Here is a 25,977-nt window from a genome sequence, read left to right as displayed (position 1 = left end):
AAGGAGCAGACTTTTTTTTTTGCTTCACTTGAAGAGCTGAGGGAGGGAGCATGAGTGAGGACTGAATGCTGTCTGCAGGAAGCCAGGCAACTGGCATCCTGTTGTTCTTCACTTGAGGAGCTAAGAGAGGCAGGGTGCTAGTCTGTGATACCAGCACAGGACACTGATTGCACCAGTTACACTTCAGCTATACACAATGATCACACATGACACAGAAAAGAAATGGTTTGTATTTACATATAACAAACTTTTCTACCACCGTTAGTATTAATATTCTGTGTGATTTGTTTGACTTGGTACTTTTAACTAATTACTTGGTTAACAGCAGATATTGTCAGCAAGTCAGTGGGTGTGGACGTAGTACTATCTTTTGCCAAACTGGTCTTAGACACAGAGGAAATTCAATTTATTTACAACTTGCCTTACTGGAAAAAGATGAAATTCAATATATGGTTTGTAGATTAAACACTTTTATGTGGAAAGGAAATGAAAAAGCAGTGGAATCATTTTTGCATCTTGTATCAAAATGATGAAAGCAACATGTAGACTTTTTAGTCATCACTGTGAATTTTGATAAAAACAGCAGAAATGCTTGTTTTAATGTATTATGTAAGTCTACATTCAATAACAGTTTTTACATACAAATATGTATTACCCACAATGTGTAGGAAAAAAATCAGTGTTGTGAATGGGCAGGAACTAAGTTTATGTTGACTGGTTTCAAAGAATGAGAAGTGTTTAGAAGAGATGAATACTCCCCTATACTAGTGCAAGATTTAATTAGACACACTTTTAATGTCTTGTTAGATAATTGTATCTTTGAAAGAGTTACTTTCACTACTGGTTCATAGGCAAGTACTAGGCTAGCTGCTCTTGCAAGTCATTTTAAGATTAGCCAATATCCAAAAGATGATAATTGAACCCTGTACTTTGTGTCTGTGAGGTAAACACCTTAACCATGATATCAACCCCCAGTCCCTGGACCTCTTCTATTACATCCAAAATGTACATTTGGTAAGTATTTAATGTATATATACACACAAGCACGTACACACACTCTGAAGCACAGGCATACAAACATATACATAGAAACATACACATTCAGAAATACAGACAGACTCACACAGACATGTATACATGGGCACACACACACACACACACACACACACACACACACACACACACACACACACACACACACACACACATACACACACACACACACACACACACACACACACACACACACACACACACACACACACACACACACACACAGAGCAATTACAACCACTTTTGTAGTAAAAGGTTCATAGATGAGTACTAGGCTAGCTTTCAGGCCATTTTAAGCTTAGCCAGTTTCCCCATCTTGTACTCAAAATAAACTATCCAATTTGGTTATAGATTGGTCTTACCCATCTGATGTCCGATAATTATATATTACCTGTAATAAAAATAACTAGGATCATACCATAGGTAATTTGAGGGGACACATGCATTGAATAAAGCATTTAGGAGCTGCCTTTGTCCATTAGTAGTACAGGGTGGAGTCCTGGAGAAAATTTTCTGTTTCCCATCCACAGATCTAAGTTTCACTTGAAAGTGGACAGGGATGAACTTTGTTTTATGTGGATGGTGGAGTCATTTCCACAGCAGTGGTATCCCTTGTGAAATATACCTGTTCCTCCAAACCGTTCTGTTGATGTTGCAGAAGAGGTTTAGCTCCCTAGACAGAGCACTTCTGATGCCATTTGACTTGATGATGTGCAGTAAATCCATCAGTACTGGGTCAAAGGATGCCTTGCATGTCAGACACAGTCACCTCTTAACAGTCTGTAGGATACCGAATATAGTGACAGGGCTTTGAGCTGGTACATATAGGGCATGTTGTTTAGGCCTTGTATGCTTTTAGTAAGGTATCTCTGTGGTATTTCCAGTTGTTGCATGTGTCTGGACAGAAACATTCACTGAGAAAAAAATAAGACACACACACAGTATTTTCAGATACAGCTCTCTATACCAAGTACAATGCCCATTAAGACACACAGGGAATGCACACTCCAGTCTTGGGGCTGGGCTTTCTCTCCAGGCCCAAAATAAAACTCTCCACTGATACAGCTATAGAGTTCAGTCCTTAGCTAGGTGTTCCAAGCCAAGTCCTCCACCACCCTCTCTGTGAAATCAGTGCTCTCGGTGTCCATTTTCAAAGTAGCTGACACACACACTCTCTTTGAGATATGATTTTCACCCCCCCCCCCCCGGGAAAGGCTGACACAGCTAATCCACTTTGCCACCTCCACCCAGACTATAAGGTAGATACACTACCACCAGAATGCCCAAAGCCAGCTACTCTAAGACTCTTACCAGGGTACCCAATTGCTCTTAATTAATTCTTATACAAAATGTAATGGTAACCAAGCAGAAAGACTTTCAGGAACGTGGAGCTACAGTGCCACTAAATAAATCCAAGTGCTCTCAAAGGTTAAATATTTTCTAAAGGACCAGCCACAATGAAAGATATAGATATATTTAATAATAAATAAAAAAAAATGAAAAATACTGAATATCTATTTACAATAAACACCACAGTTTCAATTCACAGGAAATATAAAAAATAACACAGATGGAAAGACTCAGACAGATACAGAAAAACAACATTTAGCTAATAGGTTCATAGGTAGATACTAGGCTATCTGCCCTAGGGCATTTATAAGCCTAGCCAGAGTGTATTTGTCTTCCGCCTCCCTATTAGATTAGCCTACTGTGCCTCTGTAAAGTAGGTCACAGAAGGTACCCTTTAAGATAAGTTTATTGTGCCTCTGTCTAGCAGGGACACAGAAGACATGCCAGGGGTGAATTTGCGATTTCCCATCCACGCGTCCAGATTTCGCTTGAAGAGGGTCAGCGAGGGGCTATGTCTAACATGAATTGGGATTCTATTCCAGAGTGAGGGGAGCCTCTGGGAAATGAATCTGTCCCTCCAGCATGTCCTATTTATTTTTGTGCTGAGGTTCAAGTCCCTGGAGCGTGTAGCTCTAAGGGACTTGGATTTTTTGAGGTGGAGCACGTCCATTAATTCTGGGTTTGACATGGCATTGTACGTCAGGCATAGATCGCCTCTGAATAGGCGATAAGCAACTGAGTAGAGCTGGAGTTTCTTTAGTTGAGCTGCATAGGACATCTGTTTGTAGCCCATGATCCTCTTGGTGAGGTACTTTTGGGGTCTCTCCAGTTGCTGCAGGTGTCGGGTAAGGTACATCACAAAAGGGGCATTGTATTCAATTATGGGCCTGATGAGTGATGAGTAGAGGGGCACAATGACCTCTCTTGATCTAGATGCGAACCCTTTGGTGATAAGGTGGGCTATATAGAAGGTCTTTCTAACCACTTTGGCAACGTGATTATCAAAGGAGAGATTACTATCTATGTTGGTCCCCAAATCTCTAATTACTTCTTCCGTACTTAATGGATTACCACCTATGTGGTAATTTGTGGGCACCCTGTTTTTCCCAAAGGGGATGACTATGCACTTTTTAGCATTTAGCTTGAGGCCGTGGCTCTGGCACCAAGCATCCATCTCTGTGAGACCCTTTTGGAGGATGCTTGTGTCAGTTGGAGATTCGATTATGGCCCCCAGTTTGCAGTCATCTGCGAACTTTGTCAGCCATAATCCCCCTGTGTTAGCCTGAACCTCAGAGAAGTATATACCGAACAAGAGAGGTCCCAGAACTGAGCCCTGTGGGATGCCACTTGTAACTGGTTTGGATTCGGACATGGCACCTGCGATTCTGACCATGTGAGTTCTATCCCTGAGTCAGTTTGCAACCCATCTTGTGATATAGGGGTTGATATTTAAGCTGGTAAGCTTATTTATGATGCCCGAGTGTGGTATTGTGTCAAAGGTTTTTGCGAGGTCCAGGTAGGCTGTGTGGACTACCTTGCCCTCATCTATGGCTTTGGTAACTGTTTCAAAGTTAATTAATTCTTATTCTCCCTATATTTTCCTAAATGACTGAAGAATTACTGTTCCCTGGTTACTTACTAAAGCAAGGCAAGATGAAGTGGATAAGTGTCTTTGTAGTCAGGTCCATGACAGGGTGCATATATCACATCTCCTGCTAGTATTCAAACATAATGTCAATGCTGGCTACAGAATGACATCATGTCTGGTCACCTGCCTCTGTGGTTCCCACACTACTCCCTCACCAGCAACTGACCAAGCATTTGGCACAGATAGGTCACAATACACACACAGAACTCTGCTAAGGCTTAATGCAGCATCTGGAAACTATAAAACAATTTCTACACTCCCCCCCTTCCTGCAGAAAGGCTTTTCACATTGTGCCTCTGGCTGAATTCAGACCTGTGAGATAAAATCTTTATGGCCTAAACAAAGTCATTTAATTTCAGCTATTTTCCTTAAGGTTAGCTGGGGTGAGTTTAACCCCTTCCCTTCCAGCTTCTGTTAAAATATATGCATTTAATCAGTTACAATAATACAGTCTGATATACCTGTATGTTTCTTTTCTGTCCAGCAGGACCCATTGCTGATACATTTTTAACACAATCAACTTTACTAATATATTTTCAACACAAGCATCTGTACAAATCCATTTGAGATTCAAATGACATACAATTCTTTACAAAACTCCATCTAGGTAGGCTGGCATATGTTACACATGCACTACCCTACTCTCCCTAGCACAGCTGGCACTACAAGTAAAGGGGGACAATGACATCCCTAGACTAAACACAATCCCTTTGTTTATATGCTGTGCAATATAGAAGGACTTTCTTACAACAATAGTTGGTCAAAAGTTAGGTCACTGCTCACATAGATTCCCAAATCCTGACTAAAAAGGGTCAACGCTTAGGGGTGTATTGCCAGTGTAGTAGTTCCCTGAGGTAGATGACTTCCCAAAGGATACAATAATGCATTTTTTCGGCATTTAGTTTCAGACCACAATTTTGACACCATTTTTTTATTGGAACCAAACCTTTCTGCAGGATGGCTAAGTCATTTGGGGATTTAGTGACTGCTCAAAGCATGCAGCCATCTGCAAACTTAAGTCAGCCAGAGCCCTTTGGTATTTGCTTTTACTTCAGAAAAATAGATACCAAGCAGGAGAGGTCCCAGCACAGAATCCTGGGGGACTCCAATGGTAACGGTTCTCTTTGTAAAAGCAACTTCCCCCATTTTGATTATTTGTGTCCTATATGTGAGCCTGTTGGCAATCCATGTGGTAACATAGGGATTTATTCTCAGTTTAATTTAGCTTCTTCTATGCCTGAATGGGGAATTGTGTCACAAGCTTTGGCCACATCAATGTATGCAGTGTGCACCATTCTGCCTTCATCCATTGCTTTGGTGACCTTTTCAAAAAGAGCCACTAGCTTGAGCAAGCATGACCTGTCCTTGACAAATATGAATTAATATGAGTCCACTGTTTGGACATTCCCTTTGTCCTGAGTGATTAATTCCATGATAAGTCCTTCCGTGGCTTTGCATATGAGGCCAGTCAGATTTACAGGTATGTAATTGTCTGGGTCTGTGGGAGGTCCTTCTTTATGCAGGGAAATGGCTGCAGCTGTTTTCTATTACCTTGGTAAAAAAATCTATATGGAGGCTTGAGAATGAACAGTGTTGTTAGGGAGTATAGCTAAATTGTGCTTCCTGCCATTTACAAAGCATCCAGGGATACTGTCAAGACCTATCGATGCAGTATTGTTGGCTTTTGATAGCACCTTTAGGACTTGGTCTTTTATGATATCTGGAGGTGAGTATATTTCAGGTTTACCTTGAGGGACTGAACAAAGGGGAAAGGGGGGTACAGTTACAGCTAACTTTATTGGCCAGTAGGTTTGCTATATCTTCAGCCTCAATCTAGGTAACAATTCACAATCAGCTCAGCACATTGTTGCATTGTGTTTTGAGATTATGAACATAACTAAAAAAATGCCTTGTGATTATCCTTGGCTTGGGTAGCTATTTTAGCCTCAAACTTGGCTTTGGTGGATTTTATTAAGCTGTGGATTTGTCAAAATTATTTTTCTTTTATTATAAAGCTTATTGATATTGTGGTTCCACCATATGGGTTGGTTTCTGTGGTTTGCCCTGACCTTGTTCCTGTGGAGTACAGCTGCATCTATGCAGCTGTTTAAATGCTGATATAGTGTAGTGGTGTACATTTCTGCATATTCAGTGGAGTTATCTAGGATTGGTGGGGATTTGAAGCATACCAATCTATCACACACAAGCAGGCAGTTTGTCTTAAATAAATTTCTAAAGGTACCTTGAGTGGAAGGGATCTCTGGTTTGTTTTATTTTGAAGGAGACTGCATTATGGTCAGACCTAGCAAGTGATGAAGATACACAGGATGGTGCAATATACTCCCATATTAGTAAGGACAAGATCCAAGATGTTATTCCCCCTAGTGGGTACTCTGACTAATTGTTCCAGGGCAATTGTACTGACAAAGTCCAGGAATCTTTGTGATTGTACACTAGAGGTGGTGCAGTTTTCCTAGTCTACATCTGGATAGTTTAGATCACCTTGGAAAATGGTACTGGGTTAACCACGGAGTGATTCTAGTTCCTGCAGATAGGTGTTGTGCCTTTCTTTTGTCATACAGGGAGTTCTACAGCTAGCCAATATATGGTGCGGGCCCTTTCTGATGGTTATTTGGGCTTGAAGAAGCTCTATTGCATCATGCTGCTTTACCAGTCTTGATCCAAGTCTCTTCTGGATGTACACTGATACACCTCCACCTTTTTCCCCTCTCTTACACAGTAGCTGGTCTATACATTTAGAAGATGTTACAGCCCTGCATATCCAGAGTGTCCTCTGCTATTTTTAATTAAGTCTCAGTCACTACATAGATGTTGATATCTTCCAGGGTGAAAGAGGCTTTGTAGGGAGTGGAAGTTCTTATTCAGGTTCCTAGCATTGATCAGTAGCACCTTCATATTTTCCTTTGCTTGTCTTATTGGTAGGTTTATCAGGTTGGCATTGCCTAAAAAAGGCATTACGGGGGTGGGCAATGTCTTTGCCAATAACTGAGACAGATGCAGGCCATCCCTGGTGAAGGAGCATGGACTGTCGATCATATCCTCCCAGGTTGACAAATATCGGACCTCGTCTGAATAACACCAGAAACTAAGCCAATTATTGAAGTCAATTATTTTTTGCTAATATCACATCATCCTTGAAGAAGGTAGAATGTTGCTCAATGCTAGGCTCAAACCTGCCTTGGACACATAGTCAGAACTCCATCATGTCACTCTTCATATAATCCAGGGAGTTACACCTCAAGTCATTAGAACTGGCATAAACTATTACAGAGTCATACTGGTAGTTGTTCAAGGACTTGAGTGCATACATGATCTGATGATCCCGGCACCAGACAAGCGACTAAATGTCAATCTTTCCTTGCTCAGCCAGGTAAGAGGTACATCTGTATGTTTTACAATAGAGTCACCTATAACACGAATATTTGATTGGGTCAAAACCTGCCTTACTTGCTCATTATCTGTGACTTTGGGACTCATTGTGCTATGTGAGGAAGTAGCCTTACTATGCTGAGTGTGCTTTGTGCCTGTGTTGTATTTTGTTGGTCTTTGAGGTTTGGCAAGTTAATCTTTAGCACTTAAGCATATAATGGATTATGCATATTGTGATGGCCTTGGACAGGTATGATGTGTGGTGTACTGCTGACGATTTTGGTAGATGAGTTTATTGTGGGTGAGATTTTTGCATCCAAGGATTGCATATATGTGCATCTCACACACTGAGTTATGCTGTTTGAGAAACTTATGATCGTCAGACAGCATGAGACAATTCTTACTGTCTCAAAATACCCATCTCAATCAGGCTGGGTAGAGAAGTTGTGGAGAAGTATTGGTCTATGATACTGACAGGAATGGCTTTGAGGGGATAACTAACTGCTCAGAATTTGGTTTTAGAATGATGTTTTGGGTGGACTTACGACTTAGTATTAAAATTTCAATACAAAACATCTAGCCTCGAAAACTTCTGCCACCAGCAAGAATCAGTTAACTAATTGTAGCAAAAAAACTCACTAAACTGATACTAAAGGTAGTATCAGTACACTCAATATTAATCAATTTTATCAAATGTCTTTTAGCCTAGTGTTTAGGTCAAGAGGGGAGATTTTGTAAAATGATATTTATGTGCTTACTGTCAGCAGCCAATAAACGTGGAGACGGAGGGAATTATATTGCCAAATTAACATAAAGGGCAGGCAACAACAGATACACTGGGTTTATGAACACAACTACAACAGTATGGGTGTGAGGGAAAAACAATTATATGCTTAGCTCTGAGCTGACTGGCCTGGAACTGCCTCGGTCAAAAGGCAAGTCTTGAACTAGCTTGACATACATTCAGTACACAATAATGAAACCAGGGCTTAATAACAACAGTTAGACCACTTAAAACAGCAAAAATGTAGTGTGACTATGTACTAAAACCACTAATATAGGCTTAAAGGCCTTAGCTAAAGCACATACAGAATGTTAACATTAAAGTGGTAAAATTAAATCGGATCAAGAAATAAAAACACTTATGTCTTTATCTGTGTAGTAGAACTATTACAATGTCATATACAAAAAAGCATGGTATTACAGCTCTCTACTCATCTCCACCCCTTACTTTCTTTACTTCTGTTTACTGGCCCTGGTTTTGCTCATAGTGCTGATCTGTGTACCTGACATTCACTGAGGTTTAAACTCACTCAATAATGCCAGACATTAAGAGTTTCATACCTCCAAATGTTAAAAGAAGCCATGCTAATGAACTGCCCATTGCACTCAGTTCTCGATCTCTCTCTATCTCATGATTTTATGTATGCACACATTCACACACTCATAAACATGCTTTTCTTTTCTATTTGTTAATTTAATTTTCTCTTAATTGTATGCTCGCTAAACAGCAAAGTGCTGTTTAGTGAGCATAAAAAATGGCAACCATTTGCATTTTAATTGTCAGAGCTTGCTGCCATGAAATGATGGACTTGTGTTTTTTTCAGCAGGCATTACCTGTACACCAACACCCTGTTTGTGAAGGGTTCCTATTAGAAGACCGAAGACGCATTCTTTCAAATGTGCCTTGGTTGAACTTAAAAGACTGAAATGGCAAAATATTGAAGCGGTTTTTAAGCAAATTCTTTCCCTGGGAAAGAATTTGCTTGGCCACTTCGTTACTTTGCCATTTTCGGCACTGTAGTGCCGTCTCGGAGTTGATATATTTAAGCAAGGGGGGTGTGGGGGTGAAGCCCCCCACAATGTAATGTTTAAAGTGTTTTGTTTTTTATTTATTTATTTTTTGCTGAAACAGCGATTTTTTTCCCCTTGGAAAAAAAATCGCTGTTTTGACAGTTCGACATTGTAAAAGTTAGCTTACATAGGGTCGATTAATCGCCATTCGCTTTTTTAAGCGTTCGGTGATCTAATATAGACCCTTTGTGAACGTTCATTCTCCAGTCATGCTGGCAATCTACAGGTTGCCCATTCTCTCACACATATGAGCATGGTATATCATTTTCAGTCTTATACCCTCTGAAGTAGAATCAGACATATCAGTGCACTCATACCAAAAGTGGAAAAGGAACTCACTGTAGTCACATTTCATTCTAGCCACAATAGTGCCACACTTCAACCCACCCATAATAATGAATTCAGATTTATGTCCTTAATTAGATTTTAACATCAATCTCTGATCCTATAATGTGACAAATGGTTACTAGTCACAGAAAGGACTACACCCTGCTTCCCTTCCTCACCTTTAAACTCTGATCTTGACTACTGCTCTCCCACAGCAAATAAACTCACTCTTCATCTTCATTCCTACTCTAATCAGGCACAAAAACAGGGAGACATTATGCTACAAAAAACAGCTTTGTGTTAGTTCTACACGAGTAAAATATCTGGCAAACTGCAGACTAGAACCAGATAACCCAGATCTATGTAACAAAAACAGCAAGCTAATCTTTCAAGTTAAGTCATCAGAGCACATGAAAAGCACATGTAATCGCTGCTGCTCCCATGTAATCTTTCGAACTAAGATATTTGAGCATATGTAACCGACACTGATTCCATAACAATGGTTAAACATATGTAAAAGTTCTGGCCCTTACTAGTAATCGCCATATTTTCCCTTAAAACTATGGACAATTTATTTGCATACTGCCTCAATATACTGCCGTCTTGCCACATTAGGCTTTGATCACTAAATGTTTCTGTATTCTTAATCACTGCTAACAAAACAATTATCAGTGAAATATACTCTATAGTAACATGCATATCTTGGTTAATTATGGTTCCACTTCACATGCTTTCTGCCTTAGTAATATGCCTTTCTTCATATGTAAATAATGTTATCAACTGCCTGCATCGAGTATGTATAAATATATGTTCGTAAAATGTCTCTTCATGTGACTCTATAATCAGTTTTGATCAATCAACTGTAAAATTTACCAATGACCCAGGTCATAGCTGAAAAGGGCTGATAGACCAGCCTACATATCAGGTCAGCAAGGACATAAGCAAATTAAAAACAGGCAAAGGGCATACACCAGCACTTTGAGACCCATATTTAGAAAATCACCCAGGAATCCAGAGGTTCATAGAGGGGGTTATGGGTGTAACCATTCTAAAGACTGTTTATTTCAGGGACACAGAATGTGTAAGAACATGATAAAATGACCAAACTACCTAGAGTTGGCTCGGAGTTTGGACAGCTCAGTACACTACAAAAAGAGGATATAGCTGTGGATGCAACAACTATGAGCATGACTGCACACAGTATAGAAGGAGTATTCACGTCATAACATGGGTAACTTTGGGTGGAACGCTATACATGTATTGGGAAGCACAGATGGGAATACCTATTCTTCTATGTTGTTACTGTGTAATGGGCCTAGGTGAAGTTCATCCTCAAAGGATGGCTCAGGTAGCAGTGGGGATATGGGTGCATCCCTTGTTTGGGGTACTAGTAATGAAAGAAAGTCTGAGAGGTGCAAAACGCTACAACTGGAAGACTGTACCTCTGCAAACCCTTAAAAACTCATAACTAAAATTAGCAAAACTGGTAAACAAAATCAAACAATACATAACTATAACACTCAGATTTTAAGATGATAATTCAAGGTAAATAACTAAAATTAGCAAAACTGGTAAGCAAAAATCAAACAATACATAACTATAACATGCAGATTTTAAGATGATAATTCAAGGTAAATAAACAACTGCAAAGCTAAATTTGAAGCAACTGCAAAACACAAAAAACTAATAATTTTAAAATGGCAGCTAGTGTATAAAATCAACATACTGCAACTATAACAAAATATTCACCTGTTTCATTTGGGTCCACTTCCTGGTAATAGAACATAAGATGAGGAAGGCCACCGGCTGCAAAAAACCTGTCAATCCGTTCAATCTGTTGGAGTGAAACAAATTTAATATCCTTGTTAAGTATACATGTCTTGTTTAAGTAGCAAAAAGTATGCACTTTACCACAAACTAAGCCTGCATTTGATAGTCACCTAACACACAAATAGTTTTTAGTAAGGAAAAAATAATACAGTTTAGCACACTTGCTGCTGTCCTGCCACAAATAAAGGAAAATGCACATTACTTTTGTCCTGTTTTGAACTTCACAGCCATTACAAGAACAGCACATTTCACTACATAAGTTCTACTTCATGAACTAGCCAGACTTTGAAATGGTAATCACTATAGTGTATTGTTAATTTCAGATTAAATAAGTACTTAATGGCATTTAACAAGCAGCTTCTATCCTTCTATATTCACATAAGAATGAAGCAAGTGCAGCTGTGTGATAACTTACCATACTAGTGCCATATGATACTCTTCTCAAATGTAATCTGACCAAATGGATAGGCAATCACAAATTTACCCCCAGTTCAGCACCCTTGTCCCCCATGCATAGGGGCAACATGTAAATGTATTCTGAAACTTTAAAAGACTACTCTTGAGTTGGAATCTAATCTTATAAAATAACGTTGCATGATCCTGTTACATTGCTACTTTATTAAATACCTACAATGTATTTAGGTACTCACTATAATTATTTGTCTATATTAAATGTGAATTTAGATTATAGAAATCCGGTACTGACAGGTGACTTTAATTATCCTATTATTGATTGGAAAGTAAAAGGAGGAGGAAGTAATTGTGAAAGTCAATTTGAGATTTTCGAGTATGACAATATTACACAAATGTTTCTGGAACCGACTCCAAGTAAGAATATCCTAGAATTGTCAGGTATAGATAATCCTATTTTGACTGATAATATTCAGATTTATCCTCCTATAAGGTTATCTGAGCATTTGTCCTGCTCATTTTTATTAGTTGCTAGGGGTAAAACACAGTATGGACCAAACATTATAATTATGACCAAATTGATTATTACCAGTTATAAAACAATTTGCTATCTTTGGATTGGGTAGAGATGGCTGAATCAGTTAGCCAAATTTATATTTCTATAGAATCTCTATAGTATAATAGTGTAGTTGGGACAACTTTCTGTAGAACAGCAAATTCCAAAAATAAATCCCCAGGATGGTGGAATTATAACTTGAACAGATTATAGAAGAGAAAAAAGAGGGCTTCTTGTGTTTGCTGTAAATTTCCAAATAAGTTAAATAAAAAGAAGTTATGGTTGAAAACCAAAGCATTATCGCTAAGTACAAAAAAATGAAAAAATAAAAAAGTAATATAAAATATGAACATTTGTTGGAAACGAACACACAAACATCAAATAATTATAAATATATTACAATTTTCAGGAATGAAACAGATCATATTTATTCCATTTTTGTAGCTGGGTCAATGATTAATGATCATGAATTGATAGCTAATACATTTAATGAATATTTTACTGATTTTGGTATTGATATGAGTGACTGATATGAGTGACTGTTATTCTCAATTTGTGAAAGAAAGAATCGAGTGTGTAACAAACTGTCCTAATGTTACTGAAGAGATGTTATTAACAGCCTTAAATAAAATTAAATCTAATACGTCAAGTGGACCAAATTGTATTCCTGGAATTTTGTTGGTTAACATACAATATTATTTAGTGAATATATTAATCGGGACATTTAGTTCTATGATCTATAATGGATACATAGCAAGATCTTGGAAGGAATCGGTAATTACTCCAATTTTTAAATCTGAAGATAAGAAGGCAGTACAAAATTACCATCCTGTAAGTCTAACACCAATATTACGCACATGTTTTAAGAGATGTATTAGTGAAATCAAACTTAAAATAATCTTGCATTGCTTGATATTTTTCAACACATTTTTGAAAGGCCATTCTACACTCACTAATTTGACAAGCTTTTATGATTACATCTCTATGGCAATGGAGATGGGATAATCTATTTAGATTTAACCAAAGCTTTTGACTTAATATCATTCCATACTACTGATCTGGCACTGGAAAAAGATAAGGTTAATCAATATTTATGCAGGTGGATTCATTGTTATCTCACAGGCAGTACCCAAAGAGTAGTGATTCAACAGAAAAAATCATATCCAGCACTGGTAAAATCAGATGTTCCTCAATGATCTGTGCCTGGGTCTTTGATGTTTAATATTGTTTTGCTGCTAATCCGCATGATCATCATTGTTGAATAAGTACACCAATAACTGTAAAATTGGCTTGTTTACTAGTAATGAAGATGATTTCACTAATATTATTTGGTATTTATTATGCTTAGGTAAGTGGCCTAGTATAGTCTGCCTCTCATTTAGACAGAATAAGGTGTTATGTCATGTATTTTTGGTTAAAAAATAAGGATATCTATTACAAAATGTACATTTGATTTATTATAACTTAGTGAATATAAGAATCTTGGTATACTGATTAACTCATTTTGTTTTGAAAATCATGTGAAAGTCATCTGCAGTGAGGCTTTGAGATGGACAGGTTTGATTTTCAAAATCTTTACAATGAGAGATGTTACAATGTTAGTTCATTTAAGGTATAAATCAAACCTTACGGTTAACAATCAACAGCTTAATTGTACAGAATTAGTACAACATAAATTTACAAAAAAGAATACCTGATATTAAGTAGTTATGCTATAAAGATAGATGTGTTTCAGCACGTCTTTTTACCCTCTATTTTACAGATATATCAGAGGTCAACTTTTATTTGCCTCTAAGGTATTTAATGACTTTTCTTCAGTCTTTATTGGGTTTGGAAGTATATGATAATCCAAAAATATATAAACATCATCATTTTAAGTTATGTTTAGAGTTACACAGAACAAGTTATTTAACAGATAGAATGGTACAATTATGGAATAAATTACCCAAATATATCAGAGGTATGAATAGTCTAGTAAAATGTAAGATGTCTTGGATGACTGTGCTGGGCCTATGGTGTTTGATCCAATAATTACTAAGATAGTATTCTTTGAAAGTTGTAAGGCTTGAACACTAACTTATGAACCATTTCTTTCCTCCTGTCATCACTGCTACAACAAATTTGAACAAGCAAACAACAATAGGTTAACACACTACAATGTGGGTCATTATGGCAAGACCCACAAATGCCTGCCCTTAAAAAAAATGAATTGGCTTCAGTTTGACCATCATCCCATGACTGTTCAACTTTGATTTGCACATAAGTGACCATGCTCAAATGACTGCAGCCTCTATACATCTACGTGAACCAGAAATAAGCTTTGCATGTTCTCAGACCTTTGACGAAAAATAATACAGATATATCCTGACTACCAAAAGTAAATATAGTGATTTTTGGTTCACAGTCACTCTTGACAAATGCTGGCTGGGATAACTTATCATGGAGCTTGAAGTACGTCACAAAAGTCAGAAATTAACAATACTACTACAAAATCTTTCAAATACCTGGAAGTTTCCCTGAGGCATGATTTAAGTCACGCTTCTCATAAACTCTGTTATCTTTATTATCTTCCTTTTTGTTCTAATAAGCTGAAAAAAGAAGTTATGCACTCACCATAATGTTCCAACTGTGTTGTCCATCTTCATTTATCCTTGACTGATGGGTTCAGTTCTGAATATCAGAACCAACTCGGCTGTTACTACAGCTCGCAATGACCAAAAACTCTCGAGCTTAGGTCCTACCCACAATGCCTCGCTTCTAGTTAATTCAGATTGAGTTTACAGAAAAAAAAAAACGGAGTGACAGAAAATAACCCCTTTAGAGAGGCTATATTTGGAACCTTTATAAATAATTGGTTACAAGGTTGACATATTGCACGTTCAACCAAAAAACTGCTAGGGCAGGGAGAAGGTGGGAGGGGAGTCGAGGATAAATGAAGATGGACAAAACAGATGGAACATTATGGTGAGTACATAACTTCTTTATCTGATGTTGTCAATCTTTCTTTAACCTTGACTGAAGGGACAGAGTCCCCAACTACCTTTGATCTTGAGAGGATTCATGGAAGTATATTCCCGAGCACCACTGAACCAAAATTAATCTCTTCCTCTGGAGACCAAGTCTAATATGTAATAGGTGACAAAGGTTTCTGGAGTAGCCCAGATTGTTGTTGCACATATATTATCCATTCAAGCTGAAGACTGGAAACTGCTGAAGTAGCCACAGTTTTTGTAAAAAGAGCTTTTACAAAATCATGCAAATCAATTTGTTTTGTGTTAGACAAATGAAATACAATATTTGAGCCAACTGGTAAGGTAACCATGTTAACCTGTCTACAAAGTCTTGTACTTGAAAAGGAGACAAAAGGTTGATCAGATTTCCTTATGTCTTTTTGCTCTATATAAATGGAAATGTAACAGTCTATGAAAATCTAAAAATTGTAGGCAGTATACTCTTTAGCTGACAATTTGAGAAAGAAAACTAGCAAGTTCATGGTCTGATTAATATCGGTATCTGACATCACCTTACATAGAAAGGAAGGGTTTGTCCTGAAGGATATTCTATCTTTATGGAAGATGAGGTAAGGAGGTATGCATGATAAGGCAAGTATTTTTGAAATTCTTCTGGCAGAAGCTATAACTACTAAAATAATGTTTTTGCAGGTTAAAAACTTTAACTCAGTCAGTAGATGGTTGGAAGAGTGCTCATACAAATATCTGTAAGACCAAATTGAGATCCCAAGGTAGTTTAGGAACCTTATAAGGCTGCTTTAATAATAGAGTTACTTTAGAAAGTTTTTGCAAAGGCTGTGATAAATAAGAATATTCTTCAAACTGTTATGAAGGTCGGAGATGGCTGCTAGCTGGACTTTAATAGTTGAAGAAAAAAACTCTTGTATAGAAAAGGAAAGCTAAAAAAAAATCAAAAATTTTGCCCACAGCAATCATAAAGGAATCAATATCTCTTCCTCATGCCCAAAAGGTGAATTTCTTCCATTTTCTAGAGTAGAGTTTACATATGGAATGCTTATGGGAAGCTAACAGAATATGATGTAGTGGGGAAGAAAGAATTGTCTGCCTGGTAATTACTGAAACTGGAGGAACCAAGCTGTCAGGTCAAAATTCAGAATGTTTGGGTCAGTCAAACCATGCAGATGGAACAGAAGGTCTGGAGCAGGGTCCAGAGTCTATGGTTTTCGCATCAGGTAAGACCAAAGAAAGAGGACCCATAACTGTATAGGTCAAAAAGAAGCATTGAGGATTACTCTGTTCTTCAACTGGATTGTTTTCTGTAAGAACTCTGGAATTAATATTTGTAGATGCCAATAAGGAGCAATGAAGATTACTTTGTACTTCAAATGGATTGCTTTCTGTAACAAAGTTAAGGAAATAGAAGAAAAGGCATCAAGTGTATAGAAGGGCATCCCTTGTTGCTCCCCTGGAAGGAGGGTGGGGACCAGGGCAAAGTAGTTGCTGCCCTTTTGTTCAGAGGCAAGGTAAGGAAGTTGCAGAAAGGCTGTCACTCTCAATGAAAAAATCCTTTTCATCACATTGGGATTGAGAAACCACTTGTGAGGCAGAAGAGTAGGCCTGCTCAGTTTGTCTGTTATCACACTGGATCTCCTTGTTCTATACACTGATATCAGGAATCATATGAAATAAATTACCCATTGCCACAGTCTGACTGCTTCACAACGAAGGGGGTACAACTTGTTTCTTCCTTGTTAGTTGATATACCAAACCACTGACATATTGTTTGTTGGAATTGCCCATGTTCTCAAATGGAGAGTAGTTTGAAAAGCTTGCAAGTCTAAAAGCATTGCTCTCCTCTAAAATGTTGATATGCAAATTGTACTCTATAGGGCACCAAGTGTCTTGTAGTTTCTAGTCCAGATAATGCCCCTCCACCCCATGTGGGAGGCATATGTAGTAACTAAGGCCTTGGGCTGCAGTGGGACAAAGGGACAGTCCAGAAGAACCTCTTCCAAGTGCAACCACCAAGCTATATCCTTTCTGCAAGGTTTGGTAATTAGAAACTGATGTGATATATGTTGATAAAGAATGGACCGCTGAAAAGTAAGTAGCCACTGAAGAATTCTCATATGATACCTTGCCAAGGGGACTAGTATAATTGCTGCAGGCATTGAACCTAGGGCTTTTGAGACTAGCTGGGCCGATACTTTTCCTGTTGTGTTTTATCTTTTGAACTTATTCTCTGAATTTTTCATAGCCCCACAGGAGAGAGAGAAAGAGGGAGAGCTAATGAAATTTTTCATATTGAGAATGTTCCTATGAACTGTAAACTTTGAGTTGGAGTCAGCTGTGATTTTTCGCAATTCAAAGTTATTCCCAAGTTTATACAGCTTTGGAGAACATAGTCTCTTGTTTTTATTAATAGGTACCTGGTTGTAGTGGTAAAGAGACAGTCATCCAGGCTTGGAGACAACTATAATCCTTACAGTCTCAAGTTAGCTGCTAATTCTGCCATGCATGTGGAGAACACCTTGGGGATTGTGGTGAAGTCTAAGGACAGAACTCTAAACTGGCAATGAGTGCTACCAGCCAGAAGCAGAGGAACCATCTGGAGCATTAGTTCATTTAATATGGTAATAGGCTGTCTGAAGGTCTATGGAGCACATGCCATCGTTCTTTTCCAAAAAAGGAAGAATGGGCTGAACCATGATTATCCTGAATTCTGTTTGGCAAACAAAATTGGTCAGAAAGCTGAGATCCAAAAGTGGTCCCCATTTCCCTTTCTTTCTGGCACTAAAGGAATCCTGAGTAAATTCTAGATTCTCTCTGGTGGGACTTCTTGGATTACTCTTCCTTTTTTTTTTTTTTGCATGACTGCTGATTACCTCTGATTGGGTTAGACTTCAGGGATTTTCTTGTGTACTGGGAGGGAACAGGAAAGGGGGAATGGTATAACCTTTGCATATAATAATCTGCAATAGAATCTGTAAGTTATTTCTAGCCAGGCATTTAGGGGTAAGAGTAAGCTCCCCAACTAACTCAAGAGGAAGACAATACGGCATCCTTCCTGGAACACTGTTAGGGCCTCCCAAAGAGGAATCTCTGAAGCCCTGGTTCTGAGGGCCATCTCTGCCATGTAGACAGCATCTTCCAATAAAGTGTCCCCCTGTGCCCCTGGGAGAACTTTTTCCACATATGTCTTGGAAAGTTTCTTTGGATTTTAAACCACATTTTTCAGCCCCCTTCGATTCCTGGTAAGGAACTTTGGGGGGGAGGGATGTATGCCCGTGGCAGAAAGGGTCTTAATATCTTCCTCACACCTGAACAATGTTTCTTGAACTTTTGGGCCAAAGGAGAAGATCCATCTAAAGGAGCATTGACCAAGAAAGATGTTAATACCTCTGCAAAATGGCATCAGCGCATACAGCGTGACTCCTAATGGCAGTGCCTGAACCTGCTGCTCTAGTAGTCCCTTTGGCCACATGTGTAGTGTGACTCATGGACGAGTTGGGCACAGACTCCAGGGTAGGTAAGTGGGGAGCAACTTGTCTTGTACCTCCTCAGGGACAGCTCCCACAATGGTATCGGATAACCCCTTAAACAGATCCCTTTAAAGATTGGTAAAACGTGCCAAGAAATTCAAGGATCTCAAGGCAAAGGTCGATGATGTAGAAACCATTTTTCAAAACCTATCCAGTTACCGAGACTATGTGTTAGGCGGACAGATCAAGGACTTTTCCTCAGCTAGTATCCCCTCTTTTTTTTTTCTTTTTTTGATGGCTGCATTTACCATGGCATCCACAGCTAAATCCTTGGCTAGAACTGTTTTCTCTCTGGAGAGGAGAAAGAATTTGGCAGGACTCCTAGAAATCAGCTCAAAATTGTCCACAGCTTTACACGTCATCTGAGAAATCAAATAATTGAGCTCACTGTAGCTGTAAAGGGGCAAGTGCAAGTATACTGAATCCTCCTTCATCTACATTAGTAAATTCAATAACAGATTCCTGCAAGGAATTTAATGATTCTTCTTGCTCTTTCTCTTCTGAGGGGCCTCCTTAGTGTGAAGGGCTGGAGAGCTATCAGAGGAGGGTGGATCAGATATCTGGGGAATCTGCAGCATGCTGTCTGTTCCTGTGGAGATGTTGGTAAACAAAAACTGAGCTTGAGTGTAGGTGTTATCATCTCCAAAGTAGTAGGAGCCGACTGGCTAGCTACAGTAGACAGGGCTCTCATCATAGTCTCCAAGGGTGAACCCCCCTGGGGAGGAAAGGGATAGTGGAACCAAGAAGGACAACCTTGGAACCATGGTCACTCTCTACCCCATGGTGCTGAGGCAGAAGTCAAAGCAGAACTAATGTGTGCCGATGCTCCAAGGTGCAGAGACCACTCCAAGAAAGTAGGAGTCGGCATCTGTTCCCTGGAGTCAACAGCACAAATTCGACACTGACACATCTATGAATCCGACATAGCCAAAGCACTCAGAGTAATCACCGATTCCAGAGGTAAAGGTATCTCTGGAATCAATGCAGTTGCTGCTGGGAGGTTCAGAGCTGAAAGTTATAAAGACTCAGATGGAGTAGACTGTCCTTCCTGAAACGGTTGATTGGTGCCGAGGAAGTTGGCACTGAGAAAGGTCTCCATTCTGATAGGTCTGCTTGACCTGTATTCATTGCAATACTGAAGGTCTTGGTGCTGAAGATGCAAATTTTAGTAAAGCTATTGCTCCAAAGATGCAGTCAGAAGTAATATGTTTAGAAGCAGTTGGTTCAGGAACCTAAATGAGCTGAAGCTCTGAGCCTTCTAAATTTGTTTCGGTACCGAAGGTCTCGTGTCGAAGATGCAGATTTCAATAAAGCTACTGGCTCCAAAGATGCTGTCGATACCAAGAAGCAGTTCATTCAGAGGAACTTAATGTACTGAAGCTCTGTGCCTTCCAAATGATAAGTGTCGAGGAAGAAAGTGGCACAAAACTGTTTCTGTTTCCCAAATTTTGTCAAAATAGAAGGGTAGGCTGATGAGGGAGAAGTTTCACTTTTCTCCCCGTCAGTAAAAGAGATGGCTTCCATTCACCTAGCAGTCCTTCTTAAAACAGAAAGTGAATGTGTTATCTCTTCCGTGCCGTAGACATAACTTCACATAAAAGTACTAGGCTCAAACAGAAAACACGGAAGGAAAAAGACCCGTCACAAAAGGGACTCTTCTGGCTGCATTTCTGGCACATATTAGAAGCAAAAGAGCCCTTAGATCTTCCAACCATAACTTTAAAAGTAATCAGAAACTCACTTCCCAGGAGAAACTGCCAGATGCCCCCACTCACACACTCAGACAGGATAGTGAGAGAAAGCAAAATAAAAGCAAGAGATTTTTTTTTTTAATTAATTAAATTAGGAAAGAGAGAGAAATACCAATGATGATAGAGAGGATACAACTTTGTGTTAACTAAAAGGGAGAGGGCAGAAATCACATACAAACAAATGGAAATATATGGCTAGGAAACTTTCTTTAGGGAATGGAAGGTTACAGATAGACAAAATAAGAAATATCTGACTTACCTTGAGAGCTCTGATAAATGCGTCAGTCTCTGGAAGCGGCAAACGAGATCTGAGGTAACTAGGAGAGAGGCATTGTGGGTAGGACCTAAGCTCAAGAGGTTTTTGGTCATCGTGAGCTGTAGTAACGGCAGAGACATTTATGATATTTGGAACCAAACCTATCAGTCAAGGTTAAATGAAGACTGACAACATTAGATTATCATTATTACCACTTTTTTTGTCACCTCATTAATACCACTAAATCTTTACTTTGCCATCATGGTTCAAAGGATTCGTGTACTTATGACAACCTCTACTTAGTAATGTTAAACTGTCTTCATTCTGTATGTGGAGTTGACACATACCTCATTACATACTGATTACTGTTTATATCCAGACATGCTAAAGATATGTAAAATGTAATTAACATCTGTTGTATACAACTGAGTCCGCCTCCTTTGTAAATGTGACTTCTTAGCAGGACAACCCCAGTTCAGTTGAAAAATAGAAGTACAAAAAATATCTGTATTGCAAATTACCAGAGGCAGGTATTGTTTATTCAATCAGATTACTTCATTAGTCAGCCATCCCCTAAGCACACTGCATGCTTTCATTTGTGTGTGCATAGGATAAGGCTGACCATGAGTCTGCACCAACATATGCTCTTGTCACAGGCTAAAGGAACTACAGAAAGAAGAAGGGTACTACCAAATACATATACATAAAATTAACCTAAATTTTCAGTCCTTTATTCTCCACTTAGCCATTTTACTCAATGCAGAATCATTGGGAAGCTGGACCCTGTCTTAGCACTCAACATGCACAAAGCATTGAAGCTCATCCTGAACGGGGTGCTAACTCATTCTAGGATTGACAGAAACAAATATAAACACACCCCTATGGACAATAAAAAAAAAATCACCGGGGCAAATTTTTGGGATGCAGGAGTGAACAGCAGCACCCAGTAAAAGCCGATGTGGACACAGGAAAGGTGTGCAGGCTCCTCAGAGAAGCCACTCCAGCTAAGGACCAAACTGAAGAATCAAGCACTGTGAGGTAACAATGATAACTGATGTACCACTCTACTGTCCTGTATCTCAGTACATTAGTATGAATTCTAAGCATGAATAACATAACAGCTAACTGACTTTTGTCAACTTATAGGTTCATAAGTAAATAACAGGCTGTCTGCAGACAATTATAAGCCTAGCAAAAAATTAAATCCCACCCAAATATTTCTTATATTCATAAGTAAATACTACGGATTTCATTTGCAGAATATTACATGCTTAGCCAATAATGAGACAGTGACCAAAGGTGAGAATTAGTCCCTGTACCTTGTCTCTTCGATGTAAAAACCTTAAACATTATATCACCCCTCCCAAATGAATAAACATTTGTATTATCAACATTACTAAGCAACTACATACACAATGTCTAACTAATATAAGAAAAACAAGAGGAGCTATCCAAAGTAAATGCCCTAAAGATGCTTCCATAATAGATATGCACTTAGCACCATGGAGCTGAGGAATGAACCCCATACTGTAGCAAAGATCCTGTTATTCATACACATATTGCTTAAGCAGTTATCTCACAACTGCCTTATTTATAGCTTAATGATCACTGCTGCAGGGTTTGTTTTATAAATATATATATATATATATATATATATATATATACATACATATATATATATATATATATACATACATATATATATATATATATATATATATACATATACATATATATATATATATATATATATATATATATATATATATATATACATATATTTATGTATGTATATATATATATATATATATATATATATATATACATATATTTATGTACACACACACACATACATACATACATACAGTAAGAGTACCAAGACATGCACAGCTAATTGGTGCCACAAGGGTGGCTGGCCTACAGCATACCCTATAAGAAGAATACATAACCAACCTGCCTTACCCTTAAGCTGGTATTTAATTTGCAACGCTCTGAGATACTGTGAATGGATGACCATGTATAAACTTTAGAGAAACTCTAAGCAAATACATTCCTGAAAAAAAATACTGCGGTACTAGCTTTTGAACTAGCAGAGTAGGCCCTAACCTCCCTAGACAATGTCTGGCTTTAGTTATGAAACAAAACACTATAACTGGCTGAGCACTTAAAAGAAGCATGTTTGGATAACCAACATTCCTGCTTCCCTTTTATGACAGAGACAAGCAACTTATCAAACTCTGTTATGGATTTTGACCACTGTGTAACACTCAAAAGCCCTTTGTACATCCTAGCAATGCAAAATTATTTTCTCTTTTCTTTCTTTTTAGGATAAACAAAAAAATGGAAGCTACATAGTCTGATTCGAGGTTAAGCCAATGACCAGTTTAATGGGAGATTTAATCATAAAGGTGGTCTTTTCTTACAAAAGAATGTGTAAGGTTCTTTCTACATAACACTTATAGTTTACAGTAATTTTTGCTGAGTCAATATTAACCACAAATTCTTCCAAGATAAGAATGCCAAAGTCAAGACTTCCATGTTGGCTGCACACTGATCAACAACTTAACGTCATCTCTCCCAGTAAGAAAACAGAAACTTAAAAACCGGAGCAGGTGAAGTTGTTTTTTGTGGTAACATTCAGTTACTGGCTAGTTAAGTACACTGCCTGGATGCGAGCAAAAAAGAGATGTAGACAACTTAAAAGAAAATCAACAAGAAAAGTTGAAATAAATGGCTTGGAAGAATCCTGCAGCTGTTGACCAAAAAATAGTTCACTCTTCAGCTCTGGTACATGAGATGACTTCCAGTAGTTTAAAAGAAAAAAGACAAATCAAATGTATTCACGGGTGATTAAAATAAATGAAAAACTGAAAGAATATATTAACTCAAATAACAACACGCTGGAAAAAATAGAAGAAACTTTAACTAACTGTTCAGATGAACTGATAAAACTGCAAAAAATTAGAGTATGAAATGAACATAAGGCTGGACGAGTATGAGGTTTCTCAGGAAGAGCTGTTTCAAAAAATAGTAGATTTAGAAGACAAAATATCTAGAGAAAAACTGAGATTTTCTGCTGTACCAGAGAAACTGGAAGAGAACAGACTGCATTAATTTTATGAAAGCACTTGTAAGCAATTGGATTGGTATACCACAGCAATATTTGTTAATTGAAAGGGCACTTGAGTGTATGCTCCAAACCTGCCATGAAAAAGCAGCCAAGACCTATATTAGCAAGAATGCAATAATATCAACAGAAAGTTGAGTCTGATAAATGTGTATCAAAGTATTAAAAACTACAGACAGCAGGGTGTTTCTAGAAAATGATTACTCACTCTACCCATGCAGAAGAGAAGTAAATTTATCCCAGAATCAGGGAATGTCAAGAAGTAGGTGCGAGATTCAAGCGGCTGTATCTACATGTCTTCAGAATATTTTTCCTGGACAATAAAACACATTTGTGGATGCACAACAGGCTAAAGAGGAAATAAAAACACCTATCCAACAAAAAAGTGAGCTAGTAAGCAGAGTTGAATTCTTATAACAATAAAGATCACTGAGAGAGACATTGCCAGTGAAACACTACCCATTTTTCCAAAGGTAAATGTTTCAGAGAGAGACAAAAAGCATACAAGTTCACCAGAAGAATTAGGAGTACCCTGGACTTGAACCAGAATCTGGCGTTGGGAGATGATGATGATCAGGGAAAACACCAGCTACATTTAAATTAGTGAATAAATGGGAAACTATATAGCAAACATAATTGTGAAATATGGCTTTGCAAGAAAAACGTGGCTCAGAAAGACTGGACTTCTGTTGACTTTCTTAAACTTGTGGGTGGACTGCAAAGACTACACCTCACTTTATGTCATTAATGTTTGAAAGGGCAGGAAAGGAAAAAATAAGTAACTGTAAGCAAACCAATTTTTGTTCTTAGTATTTGTAAAAAAACAGTTAATGATGTATAAAATTGCATGTTATATTGTAATACAATTTTATAGTGTGCATTTAGGGGTATTTTAGATGTTTGTATGTGTGTGGGGGGCTTTTTTAGTAATTATTGTACATCTGAAAGCTATTAAAGTAAAAAAGCACTTTTTTACTTGAAAGGAATATATGCATCAGTGTATGACAAGATAAGAAAGTCTGGACAGAAGCAAGTTTAAGTAAATATAATACTGTAATCTTGGGCTGATGAGGTTGGGGCAGGGTGTAGAAATGTACTGATTCTATTATATGTAGAATTAAGATAATAATTCCCCTTCTTTTTACAAGAGTGGATGTACAGATTAATGCCCTTTGCTTAAGCCATAAAAAAGAAATGATGCACTTACCATAACATTCCATCTGTGCTGTCCATTTTCATTCTTCCTGAATTGTCGAGTTCGGATCCGATCCTCACATCTAACTCAGCCACCAAAAAGCTCTCAAGCTCCTCCCTACCCACAATGCACCAACCCTTAACATACCTCAGATCATGTTTGCTGGTTGATACAAAGAAAGAAATATTAACATAATATCCTTAACAGAGAAAGCTATTATCTGGAGCTCAACATGAGACACAGTGGTGTTCTTATAATCTCTCATTCTCCCAGAAGTCCATAATGAAAAAGGATGAGGGTTGATGCACAGGAAGTTGAAGAATGAAAATGGACAACACAGATGGAACTTTATGGTAAGTATATAACTTCTTTATCTGATGTTGTCAATTTTCATTCTATCCTCAACTGTTGGGACAGAGTCCCCAGCTACCTAAATTCCCATGTGAACTCTAAGGAAGAATATTCCTGAGCACAGCCGACCCAAAGGCCGCTCTTCCCCTCAAGACTAGATCCAGTTTGTAATGGGTGATAAATGTATGAGGAATGGCCCAGGTTGTAGCAGCACATATGTCGCCCATAGAAGCCCTAGTTAGAAACACTAAAGAAGTTGCCATGGACCTAGTTGAATGGGCTCTTAAAGGTTTTGGTAAGGTTAGATCCAACTTGTTTTAAATGAATGAAATGCAATCAGTCAGCCATTTGGCTGTTTTTCCAA

The 25,977-nt window shown here is 38.2% G+C and overlaps 1 protein-coding gene across 1 annotated transcript in view; it reads right to left on the bottom strand.

The window, feature by feature from the left end:
- LOC122797018 (dynein axonemal heavy chain 5-like) overlaps positions 1–25,977 on the bottom strand; it is a 547,965-nt gene that overhangs the window by 489,746 nt on the left and 32,242 nt on the right. The window contains exon 4 of the mRNA XM_044065787.1: positions 11,372–11,456. Coding sequence (XP_043921722.1) covers positions 11,372–11,456 — 85 coding nt within the window. The remainder of the gene's footprint in view (positions 1–11,371; positions 11,457–25,977) is intronic.

Source organism: Protopterus annectens, chromosome 3.part0 (genome assembly GCF_019279795.1).
Source record: "Protopterus annectens isolate FY-2018-M chromosome 3.part0, PAN1.0, whole genome shotgun sequence".
NCBI classification, from domain to species: Eukaryota; Metazoa; Chordata; order Ceratodontiformes; family Protopteridae; genus Protopterus; species Protopterus annectens.
The sequence above is the reverse complement of the archived record's forward strand: the minus strand, read 5'-3'. Positions and strand labels throughout refer to the sequence as shown.